At 35.8% G+C, this 17,861-nt stretch overlaps 1 protein-coding gene across 5 annotated transcripts in view; it reads right to left on the reverse strand.

Moving 5' to 3' along the window:
* The window catches only part of KHDRBS3 (KH RNA binding domain containing, signal transduction associated 3), an 88,825-nt gene that overhangs the window by 12,286 nt on the left and 58,678 nt on the right, over nt 1–17,861 (reverse strand). For all 5 annotated transcript variants that reach the window (XR_010989467.1, XR_010989466.1, XR_010989465.1 and 2 more), the window contains one exon: nt 10,875–10,957. Coding sequence is in view for 1 of the 5 variants with exons in the window: in XM_068155483.1 (XP_068011584.1) it covers nt 10,875–10,957 (83 nt within the window). In the remaining 4 variants the exon portion in view is untranslated. The remainder of the gene's footprint in view (nt 1–10,874; nt 10,958–17,861) is intronic.

Genomic DNA, 17,861 nt, shown 5'->3' on the forward strand with positions numbered 1-17,861 from the left:
TACACAGAGGCTGCAGAGAACAAAGCAGAAAGAACAAATGATGATCTCTCTTGTAAGAGGTTCAGTATGATATACCCTGACTGATACAATCACATCTGAACCAAACCCTTCACAAGGACAAGTCTTTCTACCATTCCTATCAGATCTTCATGCTCAGCTGCTTCCAATATCAAAAAGCATCTGCCAGCAGTAAACAGGAAGAAGTGTCCCACATGTTATTGTCAAGACAGTTACTGCAGTGAAGCTTCTCATAACTCCATAATTGTGTTGAACATGGAGCTGACTATCTCTTCTTTATGATTCTGCAGCTCACTAGAACACCACATTCTGTAAACCACCTTATAGCAGAATAAGATAAAAACAGGATATCAAGAAGCAATTCACACCTTCCCCTGTATCTCACAGATTTTTATTTAAGGTCCAGTTCTGCCACCTCTTAGAAGTTTCTTTAGTACAAACTCTCATCCCAGCATCTCAAAGTTTGTCTGTAAAAGATAACAATCTGAGAAAGCAGCTGATACCTATGTCAAAGCTCTATAAAATACAGAAAAGTAATGCAATTTTCCTTAAATTACAACCCATTGTACTCTCATGGATAATACAAATAGCAAATCTACTACTTATAATCCTAAAAGATGACCAGAGTGCCCACTCAAGGATTCCCCTAGCTATCAATATTTAGAGATTACTTTTTATGGCACAAATTGCAATATATTTCTCTTCTGAATAGTGAAAAGATCTTGGGCATCTGTATTCTGGTGATATAACTACCAGGCATAGAACTGCCTATCTGCACCTTTCTAGCAGATACCTATACAGATTCCCTAAAGCTGAGAGTTTTACCACCTGACATGTTCAGTTATTGTTGTCTGTGAACTTGTTCTTCCTTCCCTCCTGCCCCTTCCACTCTTTTTTCATCTCTCAAAACAGAAAAGGCAAACGGCAAGTAGCAGAAGCGGCTGAAGCACACATTATACATAAGGCTTCTCACCAAAAGCAGCAGTAAGGAGCTGCAGCTTTACCTTAAGGCTACAAATAGAATACAGCAGCAACCCTTCCTAACCATGAAAAATGCTAAATAAAATGTCAAAAATTCATTACATCAAACAAGAAAGCACCAGCAGAAAACCAGCAGAAAACTGTGTAACCATCAACATTTTCATTTGGTCTGTGAATTAGAACCAAACCTCAGCTATCTCACGTCACATTTGTCTGGTTTTCAAAGCAGTTCATGGGAACTGAACCAGACTGCTACCAGAGGAAACTATGCTGCAAGTCTTAAACTATCCAGGTGTGTACAAATATATCCTAACTACTAAAAGGAGAACACATGTACCAATATGAACATTAGCATTGGCAAAGGATATGTTTTTTCCCCTTTCCCTCCAAACACACAAAACTACTTAGGGACAGTGGAAGCAGCAGATAATCAAAAATCTTTAGATTATCCATTGCAGTACTGGAAAGGGCTGTGGGCATTATTTCATCTAAGTCTTGGTTATCCCTCTTGAGTGTTGCATAAGATGTTGTTACAAATCTGAGATGGTATTACTTGTCACAGACTGGAGAACAAAACAACATCGCCTCTAATACATTATCCACAAAAGCTGCACAGACGGTGTGTCACCATTCTGTCATCAGAAATACTACTCATACCTTCTTGAGTTTTACAGAAGGACCAGTACAACTTTCATCAGTTTCCTATAAATTTTATATCTTTATTCACTGGATGACATTCAAGAGCATTTGAGAGAGAAAAAAAAAAAAAAAAGTAATTCTATCCCAGTTTTATATAATTATAACTCAAAAATAATGAGTGCCATCAACAAATGTATTTGGTTAGAGATGATAGAACTGTTTTCATGACTGATTAGCACAAGCATCTGACAGACCTTAAAAGCAATGTATTACTATACTATGTTTTGGATCTCTCCAGTGCTCTCTGATGCCCTTTACAAGGTAGGGTTTCAACCTTTCCTCAAGTACCATAAGGCAAACCTCTTCCTCTGTGCTGAAGATAATTCAATCTATTAAGACTTGTTTGCTGGGCTCATGTGGGCTCCACCAAGTATATCAACATATATGTTACAAGCACATTGCACCTGATAATTATACCATGAAAAATCTCAAATTCTGATGGTTACTGAACAGCCTTCTTCATTGCCTATCAGCTGAATAATACCAAAATTGTTCCCAGTGTTTTCTTTTAAAATAGAATACAGGTAGGAGAAACATTTAAATAAAACCAATTTAAAGGTTTCCTGCAACCACCTCCCTTTTCTAAAGTTAAATAGATATTTCCTTACCAGTGAAAAGATGCAACATTTTTCTTTCCTTGAAAGCAAACCAAATGTAACAGGATAGTCCAAGAGAAAAAAAATGCAGTTTTCAATTACTATTAGTAAGTAGACATACTATGTTGACTACCAACCAGCAAAATAGCGTCAAGTCACCTTAAATAAAGGTGTTCTGTGATAAGAGTACATTCTGAACTAATGAGACCTGGTTTCTCATGCCTCTCTCGTTCAATAGACATTGGCTTCCAAGTGTGAGTTTCCAGTAAAGTTCCCTCTCTGCTCCACAGGGGAAAATAAATCTCCCCTACATCTAGTCTAAACTATGCACTGCAGATGTGAATTTATGATGCTGTCCTTTCCCTCCTCAGACAGACTAGTTTCTCTTCCTTTTCTTGGTATCTCTTAATGAAACTGGTAGAAAGTTTATTATGTAAGACATTTGAAAAGTTATTTCTAAATGAATAACAGCTTTAATTTATAGGCCTCATTATCCAAGTTCTGTCTCCAAACACCATGTATCTAGTGGCATTGCTGCAGCATCCTGCTGAGACCTAGCAACTGGATACTCTCCTTCCTCTGTTACCTCCTTGATCCAAGCTTACAGTAGGCTTTTTTTTTAAAAAGAAACCAATGCACTGTAAATAAATTGAAGCACTCAATTAAGATATTTTAAAATCATGACTAATTCCACATGCTACCATTAATAACTACAACATAGCATTTAATATTTCAAAAATATTCACTCTTAATGAGTTTTTCTTCCTATTAAGAACTTCTTAAAAGATCCCATTTAACCTATCCTTTTCTCATATTTTCACCTGCTTAATCCATCATGGACTCTAATTATATTGTGGTTATTCAACCACTAAGTTAAAGATGTACAACCACCCAATAAAATTAAACCAATCATGCAAAACTGAATAACCTAATTTTATGATTTACCTTTTTTTTTGTACAGTTTTTTGTGTCACTGTAACACCTTTATGTAAATTTTCTCCAATAGATCTCAACTTTCAAATGCAATTTTACTTGTTTTCTAAACATTGAGGAGTAGTCACAAGGTTAATAGCAAAACCATGTAGAAAATGACCTTTTATTTGTATTTAAGAAGACTTGAAGTATAACTGCTACAAATTAAAAGCAATTCTTATTTTTAATACAGTGATTTACTGTCAACAAGCATTTTCCAAGTCTGAGTGCAGCATGAAATATGCTTATGTTAAGATTAATTTTTCCTTTAAAGTCAAGTTTCTTCTATTGTCATAATTGGATAATTCCTATTTACTGATGTCTGAGACCTGATTTCAGACCTGATTAAACCATCAAAAAAAAATATGCAAGCATGTATGCTAGATTCACAATGAAAGGCATCTGTTCTACTGAGGTACTTCTGAATATTTTATCTTGTCACATTAATGGGCAACAAGTAAAGGAAAACATCTATCTAAATCTGAAAACTCTTCCAATAATACAAGTGTACAAATTAACAGGAAACCAAATGGCAAGGATTTTCAGTTAAGAGATACATTAGCTTGTTTATGCTAATGCTTTTGAGGCCTCATATGTGTAAAATTATAACCTCCAATAACTTCATACACACCAGGTGTTCATAAGCAACAACTGCAAAATACTAGCCATTTGCAATGTCTCCAGAAATCAAACTGCTGTGGATTGATTTGTTTTATAAATTAGTGCATGGAATAGAAACATCTACTAGCATAAAAATCCAAAGAATTACATCTTGAAAAGCCACAGCAACAGACACTGTTTTGCATATGCTGCATATTTATACAACCTGGAAATGCATAATTGCTGACAAACTTAATGTAAATTTAAAACACTGAGCATCACAAACAAAATGTGAGCAATTAAATTTCAGATACCAATAGCAACACTTCCATAAGCTAATTTCAAATCCATACACTCAGCTCTTTATGAAAATCCTCCTCTTCTAAACAGTAATGTCATCTTTTGCATGACTACTAAGCGATATTTTAGACAACAACGCAAAAAGAGTTCCTCGTGGAAAATGAGGACTACATCATCTCTGGATCTTGGCGAGAACTACTTGCTAGAAATACGCTTTTCCAAAAACTGGAGTGGGACAAAATTGGGCATTTAGAGGTTTGAAGGACTCAAAACTGTAAGTTTAGTTGCGTTCTTTAGGTATCTGTTGACCAATGGCCATTGCCTGATTTCAAGGTGGGGGTTTAAGTTCACTTTGCAACCTGACATCCAGTTATATTTTCCTTAAGTACCACAAGCTGTGAAAACCAAACTTCCTCACATCTTTTAAGCCACAGGGTTATTATACACAGTACCCTGCTTTAAAGGAACTATATCCTGAATTAGACACTGTTGAAAAGAACAGTAGAAAATAAAGCCTCACCACATGGCATTTCATAACATTGAGCTTTTCACATGCTTAGGAATCACCACATGGACAGTTATATTTTTATACTTTTAGATAGATAGTTTAAAATAGAGATGTAGCACGTACTTCTCACTTCCTAACACATTAATCAATAAAGAGAGTGCACAAGGGGAACTGAATATAGATAGCTATACTAAAGAGAACTTGTGATTTCCCTCAATTCAGCTTAGCTTGATGATGACTAAGTTTTGCGGGCAATTTATAGGTTATTTCACAGAATCACATTTTGGTGTGATTTGAACTGGTAGCAATTATTGTTAGACATGTGAGGAGAACAACTGAGAAACACTATGTTAAAGCCAATGGCCTAGCAGTTGTTGCTGAGAGAATTCTACAGCATTAATAGCCAAATGTGGAAACCAGAAAATATTGCAGAAAACTGTAGACAAAGCAAGCAATTACCCTAAGTTGTAACCTTTCCCCTTTCATATCAATGTTTAAATTCTGCAACAGTGAAGGTCAGATCACCTTGACTGGAGATCTGAAAGAGTTCTAGAGCAAAGCTCTAATTAAACACAAAATTACAAAATTACTACAAGAGTTCAAGAGTTATTTATTCTTGTCCATAAACAAACACAGACATCCAATTACACAAACTATTCCTTTTATAGTTGAGGCTGATCTCCGAGGTAAATAACATGAAGCTAGACAAAAGCTTTTTTTTTAAAACTAGGAAAAGAAGTACCCAGTTTTAAATGCCAGCAGATAAGTCTGAAGAACTCATTTGAAACTTCTGAGTGCTGTGAAGCAGGCAGATGGGGTTCTCCACTTTTTTTGAACTACAGTAACTGCGTTAGTCATTTGCTCTTGATAGTAAAGTTAAAACCACACAGTAAACCTTCAATGCTGATGGAGAAGTAACAAACCCAGCCCCCTTTCTCAACAACCTTGTCACATAATCTGAATTTTAGTAACAAACCTCATTCTCTGGCATGTTAACTCTCTGCAGCATCTGTCACTGCTATGAATGGTTGATCATAAGTACCTCTGTAGTCATCTCAATGCTATTAAGCAGATGGCAGCGCTAAATCTGAATGATGTAGTACATCTCCCTGGTGGACTTTGTTTCCATACACTACCATTATTCCACAATTCCTCAGTGATAAATCTTATGTATTCTAGAGAACATTAAACAGCGAACTGACAGTGCCAATTGATTTATTAGCATCCCTTTCCCTTTGCCCTATTATTGTCTTCGTAAACACTTGTGCAGATCATGTATGGGGCCACTAAGGGACAAAAACACTTCTGCTCAATTTGAAACATCTTTCAGAGATTTAAAATACATGGAAATTTCTCCATTTTGAAAATGTTTTAACTGGTCTACACATTTAAATGAAGACCAAATTAAATGTTCCTACTTCCTCCACAGTAGTCTGAGTTTTCATAATAAAACTGGCCCAGCCACAATAAAAATGGCCTATTAGTATATGGCCATAGAAACCCTCACTACTTTCCATAGTGAATCCAATTAAAGAATTACAGACAAAGGGACATTTGGGGGAGTCCTTTAAGAGTCAGCTAGGCTGTGTAAGGATGCATCCATACTGGTGAGGGAATCTGACAAACCCACATGCACCTGACTCAGGCAAATACCAGCACTGGGAGTCACAAGTATGGTTTTCCATACATCACCCTCCACCATAAGATTTAAAAAATGGTTTTGGCATACAACTGTACATTTTAATGTACTACAAAGGTATGAAATTTTATGAAGGAATTACTGACTGCCTAACACAAGATCTGCCCTGCATGACATAGTAATTCAGCCTAGCTCACTGCTCTCCTTACCTAGGCATTAGGTACAGACCAGGCAGCTAGGCATTAAGTGATCAGAGTTTTTGACAGGTTTATTTATTTTCTTTTTTGTTAAATAAATTTTATGTTGGTTTGGAGTTTTTTTTAACAACAATACTTCTGTCAGTTAACCATTCCAGTTAAATCTGGTAAAAATATCATTGAACAATATTCTGCAGAAAACTATACATACAATTTAGCTGCATCTCTTCTAAAAAATCAGTTCTCTAGTCAAGCTCAGTACAGCTCCAAGGAAGGTTTTAAGCCTTTTTGACTATAAAAAAAATAATTCTGTTGAAAGGTACCCTGAAGCATTACTTAGGGCTTTGCTGCATGAACAAACAACCACAGATAGGAAAATGTTTTAAAGGAAAACGATATTTATATATGATTACAGGGCATTAAGATGGGAACTTGGAGAACACTCTTGCTTCTCTCCCTCTTAGTGCTGTGAGAGATTGTAACTTAAAGCTTCAGATGGCCAAGCACAAGCAGGGATAAAGGAAGAAATTCTTCATAGAGAGAGTGATTGCCCATTGGAATGGGCTGTCAGGGGAGATGGTAGAGTCACCATCACTGGAGGTGTTTAGGAGGAGACTTGATGGAGTGCTTCGTGCCATGGTTTAGTTGATTAGATGGTATTGGATGATGGGCTGGCCACAATGATCTTGAAGGTCTCTTCCAACCTCATCTATTCTATTCCATTCTATTCCATTCTATATTTTTTTGCAGAGGTATGCAAAGTTTCAACTACCTTAATGCATACAAATATGCTGTATGCTATTCTTCATGTCCTAGTCCATCCCAGATTTGGCCACTTCTGGGAAAAACACTAGAAATGTTAAAATTAAAAAACAGTAAATGAGAGTCACGCTGTGTTGTACCAAAGGGTCAGATTTGGAGAATTTCCATCTCTAGTAGAGGATATACTAAAATAAACACATCACAACAAATACAAGTATTTAATCTGTCTCTGCTGTATCACACACGCACACTTGTGAACATTAATGAGATTTGATGACATGCAGGAAGGGGTTTCATATACTAAAAAATTACTGCAAATAATTTGATGTGCAAACATATCTTTTCGGTTTACTATTTCTCAATTTTCCTCTTTAATACACAAAATCATTAATATCATGGTCTTCTAGGGAAGCTAATTTCAGAAGATGTACTAGAAATATGAATATTTTAAGATAACTACTTCAAATTTACATAAGGAAGGAGGAAAAGTTATTTACACGTGCTAGGCACTAAATGATGCATTTTAAACATGTGAATGCCCTTAGGTGCACATGAATTTTCCTTCCATGCCTTATGAAGGAAATGTATCAAGAATGATGTAAGGCAAAACTATGGAAATGATACTTTTCCCTAATTTCCATCATAATAAGACCATTGGAATGCACCTAAATAAATATCTCAGTGGTTACACAATGACATTTTGCAATATGGGCTACTATTTGATATTCAGATTAAAGATAGGAATACTGTTCTAGGTAGCTCAGATGGCTTTATAGTTATTACTTTTGGCCTGCCAATACAATTCTAAGAATCTTTTTGCCAAGCCAGGAAACATTCCAGAAAATGAGTGTCAAATGAGAAACATAAAAGTGAATCATTTCTTGTTTTCTTTTAGTATGCAGCACTTCATAAAATTAGGCAGCGGGGGGGAAGGAGGAGGAATGAAGTAATCATTCAGGAGATAATGGATTCAACAAAATCTAATAGTAGGTGTTGTGTGAAATTACAGGTAAATACAAAGCAGAGCAATAACTTTATGAAGTACCTCCTTCAAGACAGGGCTAAACGTGCACAAAGTAAGAAAATAAGAAAATTATACATAATGTCTTTGTCCTTCAAAAAAATTATTTCATTTCTTGGGAGATTTGCTTTTTGCTAATTACAGTTGAAAGGGAAAAAAAAGCCTTAATGAAAATCTTCCTAACATGGAAAACAAATGCAAAATCCAAGTGATTTTTAGTTTTGGGTCAGGAAAATGACTTTGTAATGAAGTAGAAATGTTTGCATGTAATAAACTCATATACCAACACTAGAAGCAGTAAAACAGAATTACCAACATAAAAGTTGTTTACAATACTCTGTAGGAACCAAGTATCAGACAAAGGTATTTCATAAATTCATAGAATGGTTTTGTTTGGAAGGACCTTAAAGATCGCCTAGTTCCAACCCCCTGCCATGGTCAGGGACATCCTCCACTAGCCCAAGTTGCTCAAGGCCTCATCCAACCTGGCCCTGAACACCTGCAGGGAGGGGGCATCCATGACCTTCCTGGGCAACCTGTCCCAGTCTCACCATCTCACTATAAAGAATTTCTTTCTAATACCCAGTCTAAATATACCCCCCTCACGCTTCAATGCATTCCCTCTCATCCTATCACTAAAAGCCCTTGTAAAAAGTCCCTTCCAGGCTTTCTGGTAGTCCCCTTTCAGGTACTGGAATGCCACTATAAGATCTCCACAGAGCCTTCTTTTCTCTGGGCTGAACAGCCGCAACTCTCACGGCTCTCCCCATAAGGAAGGTGCTCCAGGTCTCTGATCATCTTTGTGGCCCTCCTCTGGATCCACTCCAGCAGTTTGATGTCCTTCTTATGCTGGGGGCACCAGAAGAGGAATGTAGTACTCTAGGTAGTGTCTCATGAGTGGAGTAGAGGGGGAAATCATCTAATTTGTCCCGCTGGTGACAATTCTCTTAATGCAGCCCAGGATACAGTTGACCACCTGGGCTGCAAGCGCACATTGCTGGCTCATGTTGAGTTTTTCCATCAGCTATCAATCAAGTCCTTCTCAAGGCTTGTCTCAGGCCATTCCTCACCCATTTCCATTCTGTTAGTTCTCAATCATAATGACACTTGAACTTTCCACTAAACTTTTTCACTAAGTTGTTGGGCACAAGAAAATAATTTATACAACAAAATTTAAGTTGCATGTATCAACACTACAGAAAAGCAGATGTTCTACTGTAAACAGATTTGTTCTCAGCTTCTCAGTGAACAGTTCTGGACTATTTCAGATAAGGCAACATTGTAAAAAATAATTCTTATTCATTTAGTATAAGGTAAAAACCAGCCAAAGCAGTATCTATTCATCACCATCACCACATCTACCACTATCTCCCTTTCCTACTGTTGTATTCCCAGTGGGCAAGGTTTGAAGGCCTAATCATCCCAGTGAGGCAAAGGAGTAATGAAGAACTATAGCACTTTATTTTACCATTTTGTCAATGCTGTTTCACAGAATCACAGAATGATAAGATTTGGAAGAGAACTTTGGAGATCATTTGTCCAACCCCCACTGTCAGAGCAGGTCCAGCTAGAGCAGGTTGCACAGGACAGCATCCAGGCAGTTTCTGAATGACTCCAGTGATGGAGACTTCATGCCCTCTCTGTGCAACCTGCTCCAATTTCAACTGTTTGAAGTTTATTGCCATAAAAGAAATTCTCACAAAATGTACTAATGATCAATCTATGAATGTTTGGTCTAGGAGTAAAACAGTGAGAATAAATTACAGCTCAGTAGAAGGTGCACAGAAGTTCTCTTCCCAGACATACACATTAGAAGTACCTAATAGTGGGAACAATCAGCCAAGCTGATAAATAGTGTCATGTGGTATTTGCCATTAAGTTCAAATTACTACCTAATACAAGTAGTTTGTATTTCATAGCATTTCCCCCTAACTGGGGCACTTTAGTATTCCTTGTTATTCATGGAGTTTCCAAAGAGCAACTCCTTCGAAGAAAGTACAAATTTAAGAAAATAAATCATAAGTCCTTAGAAATACTGTTGTGAATGAAGCAGGGGAAGGAATATAAGTGGTAAGAGATTTAAATTTGTCACCAAGACAGTTCCACAAAGGAGTAAAATTAAATTATATACTTTTTTTACAATCAAATAAAATACTGGTATATAACCCTGTTTAAGTAGTAACTAAATGCAATTCTGTTCCAGTTGATTGAATATCTTTTATTATAAAAGGTTTGGTTTTCTTTCCACTCCTCTTTCCTCCCTGCTCCCCATCCCTTGCAGAATGAATCTGAATAAAATATGCCTGAATTTCCTGAACATTTGAAGTCTTTCTGATTTGTGATTTGACAATACTAAAACTCTATTTCAAGTTCTCTTTTCTGGATCTTTTCAACTACTCAGTAACTTGACTTTTATACTTATGTGATACTAGAGACAAATAACACTGGCAGTAACAAGCCCCTTAAAATATTTTTGCTCTTTAAGATGAAATTGAAGGAATCTTTAAGTAAAACTACCTTTACAACTAACTTTACACTTCACAATATTTCAAATGTAGTTACAGCAGACTTGGAGACTTACCTTTGTGCTTGAGTGCTATAGCTGTTATCATACGAGTCATAGCTTTGCTCATCATAAGCAGTTCCATAACCATCATCATACTCCTGAAATTATATAAAAGAAAAGTAATATTAACTATTTTCCTTTAAGAATCTTTCTGTCAGAAAATTAAACCAACTAGCAATTAGGTGTGGATGACAAAAAATGGATTCTTCTAGTAGAAAACATCTCTAGCAACCCTGAATGAAACTATGAAACTATGAATCTGACAGCTTTGTAGCCATTAAGGACAGCATTCTATAGCAGAAGCCAAGGACATCCTCAAAAGAATTGAAAGGAAACTGAATTTACTACATGAGTCTAGCATTTTTTTCAAATAATTTGAAACTGCTTATGTGGAAAAGTGAGCAACCTGCCCACCAATACTGCTTTGCTCCTGAAAGATTAGTGAACATTATTGTTTCCCAGCAGCAATTAGAAGTGTATATGAATATATTCCATCATGAGTAACAGCCTATTCATAGGACTCAGAGAAGAAATGAGGATTCTTCCAATTGCCCACTGTGAAAAGACCCACTTGAAAAGGAAATGCATTATTTCCTCTTTCAGTAATTTACTGTCCTGAAACTAAAGATTAGAGTCTTAGCATTTTCTTTGCCCATCTGATATGGATCTCTTGATAAGCCACATACTAAACCCACAAAACCATTGCCTCCTGGCAGTTATTCTGAACAAGCACTTTATTACTTATTGATGCAATACACAGACATCTGTTAACAATACAGATATTGATTAACAGCAGAAGCTGTCTGAGCCAACTTATTTGCTCTGTTCCAGAACTTTTATGTGATATTTTGTCTCCTTTCAGAATCTCCACACTGTGAACCAGCCATCCCTAACAGACATTCCCAAACTTCAAACTGTGCGATGCAGAAGTGACAACAAGTGACAGTGAAGGACTGAACTCCACCTTTTAACATCCTATGGAAGCTTTGTCACTGGGCAATCATTGGAGGTTTCTTAAGCAACAATTTATATTAGTCACAAATACTGGAATAAAAAAAAAAAATATGATAAAAGATGGAAAAAATCGTACTGCTCTGAAGTTATGGTGTATCTATGACTTGCTGAAGACAAAAGCCAAAATAATTTTGAAATAGGAAGACAGTCCCTTGTCAAGGTGCCCAGCAGATCAAAGAGACAATTTTGGGGAGGTCCATAGCATAGCAGACTTAAGTGTTTCTAGTATTAGCTTTTCTCTTCCTCAGAAATTTTGCACAGAACTCATTACTGTTCACCATTTTGTGTATTAATAAATGGACTACTGCAAATATTAAGCCTTGCCTTACTATATTGAAAGGGGTCTCTTATAAGCTTTGAATATAAAAGTAGTTTGCAAGTGGGACTCTTGTCACTCAGCATTAAAGAGATCAACCTGTTCTGTTGCTACTACTATAATCTGCCTAAATAGATCAATTCTTTCTTTTTATTGCTGCATTTACATTTATACAACCAAAAATTTACATTAAAACCAAGGTAAACTTCATGTGCAACATGCTGCAAAAATAGAATAGGTTTAGAGAGCTGCTCTCAATAGCTTGTTCTGTTAAGAGATAAAAGATTCAAATTTCAAAACATTTGTTTACTGTGCACTATTCCCTTGAAGAAGCAATTAAGCGGAGGCAGCTGAAGTACGTTTCAGAGCTTTCCCTGAATTAGGTCTGACACAGTTTTTTCTCTTAGTCGTACAGTATTTGAAAGTCTTCTCTTTCAGGAGGTTACAAATAAGGTTGGCCAAGGCAGAATGTTTTATATTTTAGATTAAATCCACACTAGTTGAGTACTTTCTTTCTCAAACACAGACCTCTTGTGGCTTCAATAAATCTTAACTTTCTACAGTATCTAGGTGGAATATCCTTGGCCATATAGCACGTTTCAGTACCACAAAATAGGATGTTAACTTAAATGAAAATAACTATCATTTTTGCACATTTATAATGAAAATGAACAGGATGAAACTTGAATATGTACAGGTACTCTGTACCAAAGTACATCATAGCTTCACTGACAGCCTTTGGTATACAGATTTCAGTCTGTATTATACAGGAAGAATTACATCTTCAGAAGATTTTAATTACATTTTTTTCCCGCTGATTTTGGTGGTTTAGGGCGTTTTTATAAGCATTCATTTTTGTATTTAAAATAATTATTGTTCATGTGGATGATAGCATTTGCATTCCAGCTACCTACCAAATGCAATACAATGGACTTCCCTTTCTACTTCAATTACGTAAGTCTACAAATAGCTCTTCCTAAAGATACTCAGTAATCAAAGTAATCAAAGATACTCAGCAATCAAAGCTGTATTTCCTCTCCCACGGTAACAAAAGAAACCCCACCACCAAACCAAACCAACCCACAAACAACCCAAACAAGATCATAATTTCCTCTCGTGAATAGGAGCAGTTTGGTTCTGTTATTCTGCTTTTCAGGATAACATAGTGCTGTACACTTTATGCTTAAAACAAAAACGTAGAAAAAAAGAGCTGAAAATGCTAAAGGCCTCTTAAACTACAGGTATTTGCCATACAATATTTGAAATACCAACTATAAAGGTATAAAGAGCATTTCTCCTGACATCTGTTCCTTTTGTTCTTAAGAATCTTTCCACGAAGAACAGCTAGAATTACAAGACAGATAGTCTGAAAAGGATGTGAAGTTATTCTGTAAACTTTTAAACCAGCCTATCAGCCAGAATGTCCTTATATTTCCTCTTAGAGAATCTGCATGCAGGTGCCCTAATGACAGCAGCCCATAGTTGATAAATATCCAAAGAGAAGCACTGGTAACAGTAATTGCTCAGTGCAAAGTGCAGAAATTTTTCATGAACAAAACTGAAAGCAATTTGTAAATATGTACCCTTCAAATACATTAAGTTTTAACTTATTAGCACAGGTCAAAGGATGGTAAAAGTAATGAAAGCAATCTTTGCAAAAAGCCTCTGCCTACACAAAACATTATAAATCATGCTAAGCCTTGCTCATCAGTGTTTCTTTCTAATAATTAAGCACTCTACACATACTCTTGTTCATCAGCAATAGCAAATGGTGGCTTTAAATTATAATCTGCTGGCAGTGACAATGACAGACTAGTGTTTGGGCCCTCTTTAGGGGAAATTAACAGTGTTTCAAAAAGAACAAGACAAGAGAAACAGTAAGAAGAGGGTAAAAAGTTCCTATTAACAAAAAGGCTATTTGCAGTGCTGGGGAAAAAAAATATCATGAAATCAATAAGAAATCAATTTTCCATCTCCCTCCAACTAAAAAAATCCATCCAAGGGAAAAAATAAGGCTGTTATCACTACAACTCAGAGGTTGCTTTTTTTTCTCCTCATCATTCTCCAAAATTAATACTTACACCAGTACTTTATCACAGAATACTGGAGGAATGTCTTCCTTTTGGATAAAACCTATCACATTCTAAAAACTTGTTTACGTAGACATTAAGTCAAAAGAGAAAGAACATGAGACAATAGCAGCACCGTGCAATGAAGATTTTGGGGTTTGCAAATTAGAATTATAAAAGGAAATAATAGCCATTTTGGTATGTGGAAATAACACCCCCTATCATTTCATCAACAGGGAATATGGGGCAATCAAAACAAGTATAGGAAGCTACCACTGTCTAAAGTCTAATAGATGACATTAAAGACATTAGCTGCAAACGTGCACAGATTGAGAGATCTTATTTTGTAGATTTTAATCTGTTTTCATCTAGAAAGAGCTTAGTGCTTATTCAAGCAGGAAAAATAAGGTATTCCTGGCATGAGAGATGTAGCAGTGGATCGTCTTTTATGCATCTCCAAAAAAAGAGAAGAGTTGCTAATGAATATACGCAGTAACACTTAACCAAGCTATTATCAGGCAAAGCAACTCTGTCTTTCCAGGGAGCAGTGTCAGAATCAGGAGAATAACTCACTCTCAATCAATGATACGAAGTCCGAAAGTGGATAACTTAAGCTACTTTGAAGAGAAAATTTTATAAGCATATGATAGGTTAACTTTCAGTTTCAAGATAGATAGGTGGAATATCTTTTCAGAACTTCTTGTTTCCACAGCCAAAGTGAGTGGATTTCCTGAAAAAAAATAGAGATTTTTCCATTCTCTCTCCACCTCATCCTGAAAACCCCAGAGAAGCAAAATAGAAAAGATTCAAAATAAAACAACTACTTGAGGGACTTAATATATTTTTTTTTCATGGACAATAAAGAAAAAAATAAATGTAAAAAAAAATCAAAAAAGTAAAGAAATTATGGAGTGATGTTATAAACTACATCTTGACTCTAACAATCTATTATTAACACTCCTGAAAAGCCAGAATTCATTAAATACAACACTTTCACATATTAAATTCTTAATGCCTAAGTGGAAACCAAAACACAGAGGGGAACAGACAGAATGAACAAAAGATTTGGCTGTTTCTTGGAGAATGAAGCTACCTCAAGCCCTTTTCCAGGAATTCAAACAAAAAGAAGCTTTGCTTTCAAAACAGCTAAGCAAATAAAAACATTTGAACTGAATGTGGCAAGTTATTAGGAAACCATCAACATCCACAAGACTAAAGTAAATTAAAACATGGTGTAATTCTTACAAAGCAGCATTAAAATTATACTTGAACTTTATTCATGAGGAATTTAAATTACTTTCAAAGTCTCACATCATTATAACCAGCCTTTAGTTTGCCTAATATTTTGCTACCTTAACTCCAAAAGCAATTATTTGTAACAACAACCAAAAAAAACCAACACCCTACACCCCAAAAAAACCCACAAAAAAAAACCCAAAACAAACAACTGGAGGGTTTTATGAAGTTTTTGCTCTTCTTTTTTTTTTTTTTTTTCCCAACTGGTATTTCCTTTCTCAAACATGAACACCAAGTGAGCAAATGAATGTCAATGAGAAAAAAGTCTACTTAAAAACCAGTTCACAATGCAAAATCAGCATTGTATTAATAGCTCCAGGAAATTGCTTCCACATCTCTCCAATTTTGTTTTTCAAAATCTAAACTAAATATGAACTCAATGAGGAGATAGGGAATTCAAATGCAATGCTGGAGATAAACCCATAATTTGCACTAGTTTTCAAGGAGGGTACACTAAGTACTAGACTATAGGTTATTCAGCTGAATGGGGTCTCACCTGTAAATACTAAGACTTTGCATTCCTTCTTTTCATTAATGGGAATTTACGTGCATGTTTTATGATCACTGGATCATTAAATGGATTTTGTTGTTAGCCATATAGCCAAATGCTATTTGTAAATAAACCTCTCTTAAGTCTCCCCAGAAACTTGTGAAGATTTCTTACAAAACCAAAAGGAAACCTGTGACAGTAATTTGAAGCAATTCCACCACTGGTGAAATACTGACTTCCACTTATGAGAGACAGCACCACAGTATCTGATTATTGTTTTGGGTAAGAACGCATTAGACAACATTATGGTAACGTCTTTTGGATCTTCCTCCCTTCTCTCAAGGAACACAGTCATATAGTATTGTAATAACTGTAATAATATATGTGTACTTTGCAATGTAACTAGTCTTACAGTATGTGCCTAGTATGAGAATTACAAGCTTAAGTCTGAATTCAGTCTGAAGCAATGTTTCATTCATCAGTAAAAACAATGTATTTCTGGAACCATCCAGAAATGTATGCTTCAAGAACTATAAAGCTTAAAAACTCAGCTATTCCCAACTTTTAAGATCTTTCAGAATCAGGGAATAACTAAACATCTATTTCAAGAAGTCAATTTTAAAGGTTCTTGTCAATGTCTTTGCTGCATCCAAGTGTCCTGTACATCCTTCTAAGTAGTCTACATCTGTATCCAAGTTAAAAAAGCAAACAAACAAAAAACTTGGCATGGAAGTGGAAGTATTTCATAATACTTTTCAAGTTATAATTTATTTAACATCAGAAAGGCTCCTACAGTCCTACTGATAGACATACCACTTTAATTCAGTTTTGTTACAGAAGCAATCTCATTGAAGCATTCTAACTGAAGCCCTAACTGCCAGAAATTATACATGTGGCCACTGCATTAGAAAAATCTGCCACTGAGGCAACCCTTGTCTGAACAGAAGAAAACATCAATAAAATTGCCTGAAACAGAGCTAAAGCTCTGCAACAGCTTTCCCACACACAGACTAGGGAGGAACATTTAGATGTGATTATTTGCTGAAGTAGTGTTGAAGCTTTGGCCATAACTTGCTAGATTGATGAGTTTTAATTTTCACTACAGGCATTCCACACTGCTGCGGCCATGGGTTTACATCCATGTTTAAAGTCCAGTTCTCAATGTCTGAAAATCTGATTCTGAACTCAAATCACCTTGCCTTTAACACAGTCAGCCAAAATGATATGCTTTCATCACAAATTTATTCCTCTAAAGAAATATTTACAGATTTTTTTTTGCAAAATACTTTCCTTCGTGAAGTGAAAATAGCAGCAAATAAAATAAAAACCCTAACCTTAAAAGCACTTCAGCCAAAAGCCCTGCTGTTTCTAATTTTGATAAAAGCCTCAAGGGTTTGAAACTGATAAGAGGACAACAGGAAGAGGTAGAAACCAGCAACTGTTACTAGAAAGTAATTGATACTAAATAGTCCTTCTCTAACTTAGCTGTGATTGAACTTTCTTCAGGGAATTGACATTGCTGAAGAGTAGGGAATTGCCAGTATATAGTTGCTGATTTCCTGCTTTATTGAACATTATGGAAAATCCAGTAGTTAAATACCATTTCTATTTCTTAACAGAATAAACTGCCAACTTGAATAAAAATCCACAGCAATATTTTTACTATTATACAATTTAGTTCACTGAGTAGAGAAAAAGATTCTTGTAAGAGTACTATGTCCCTGAAACTAGCTGCAAGTGCTTCAACAGATCTGGCCACCACCTAATACGATTTCCCTTAGCCAAGTATTATAAAAATAGTCCTGGACATGCTTCAT

The sequence above is a fragment of the Melanerpes formicivorus genome, unplaced genomic scaffold, assembly GCF_026170545.1.
Source record: "Melanerpes formicivorus ecotype bairdi unplaced genomic scaffold, bMelFor1.0.p_v2 SCAF_32, whole genome shotgun sequence".
Classification (NCBI taxonomy): domain Eukaryota; kingdom Metazoa; phylum Chordata; class Aves; order Piciformes; family Picidae; genus Melanerpes; species Melanerpes formicivorus.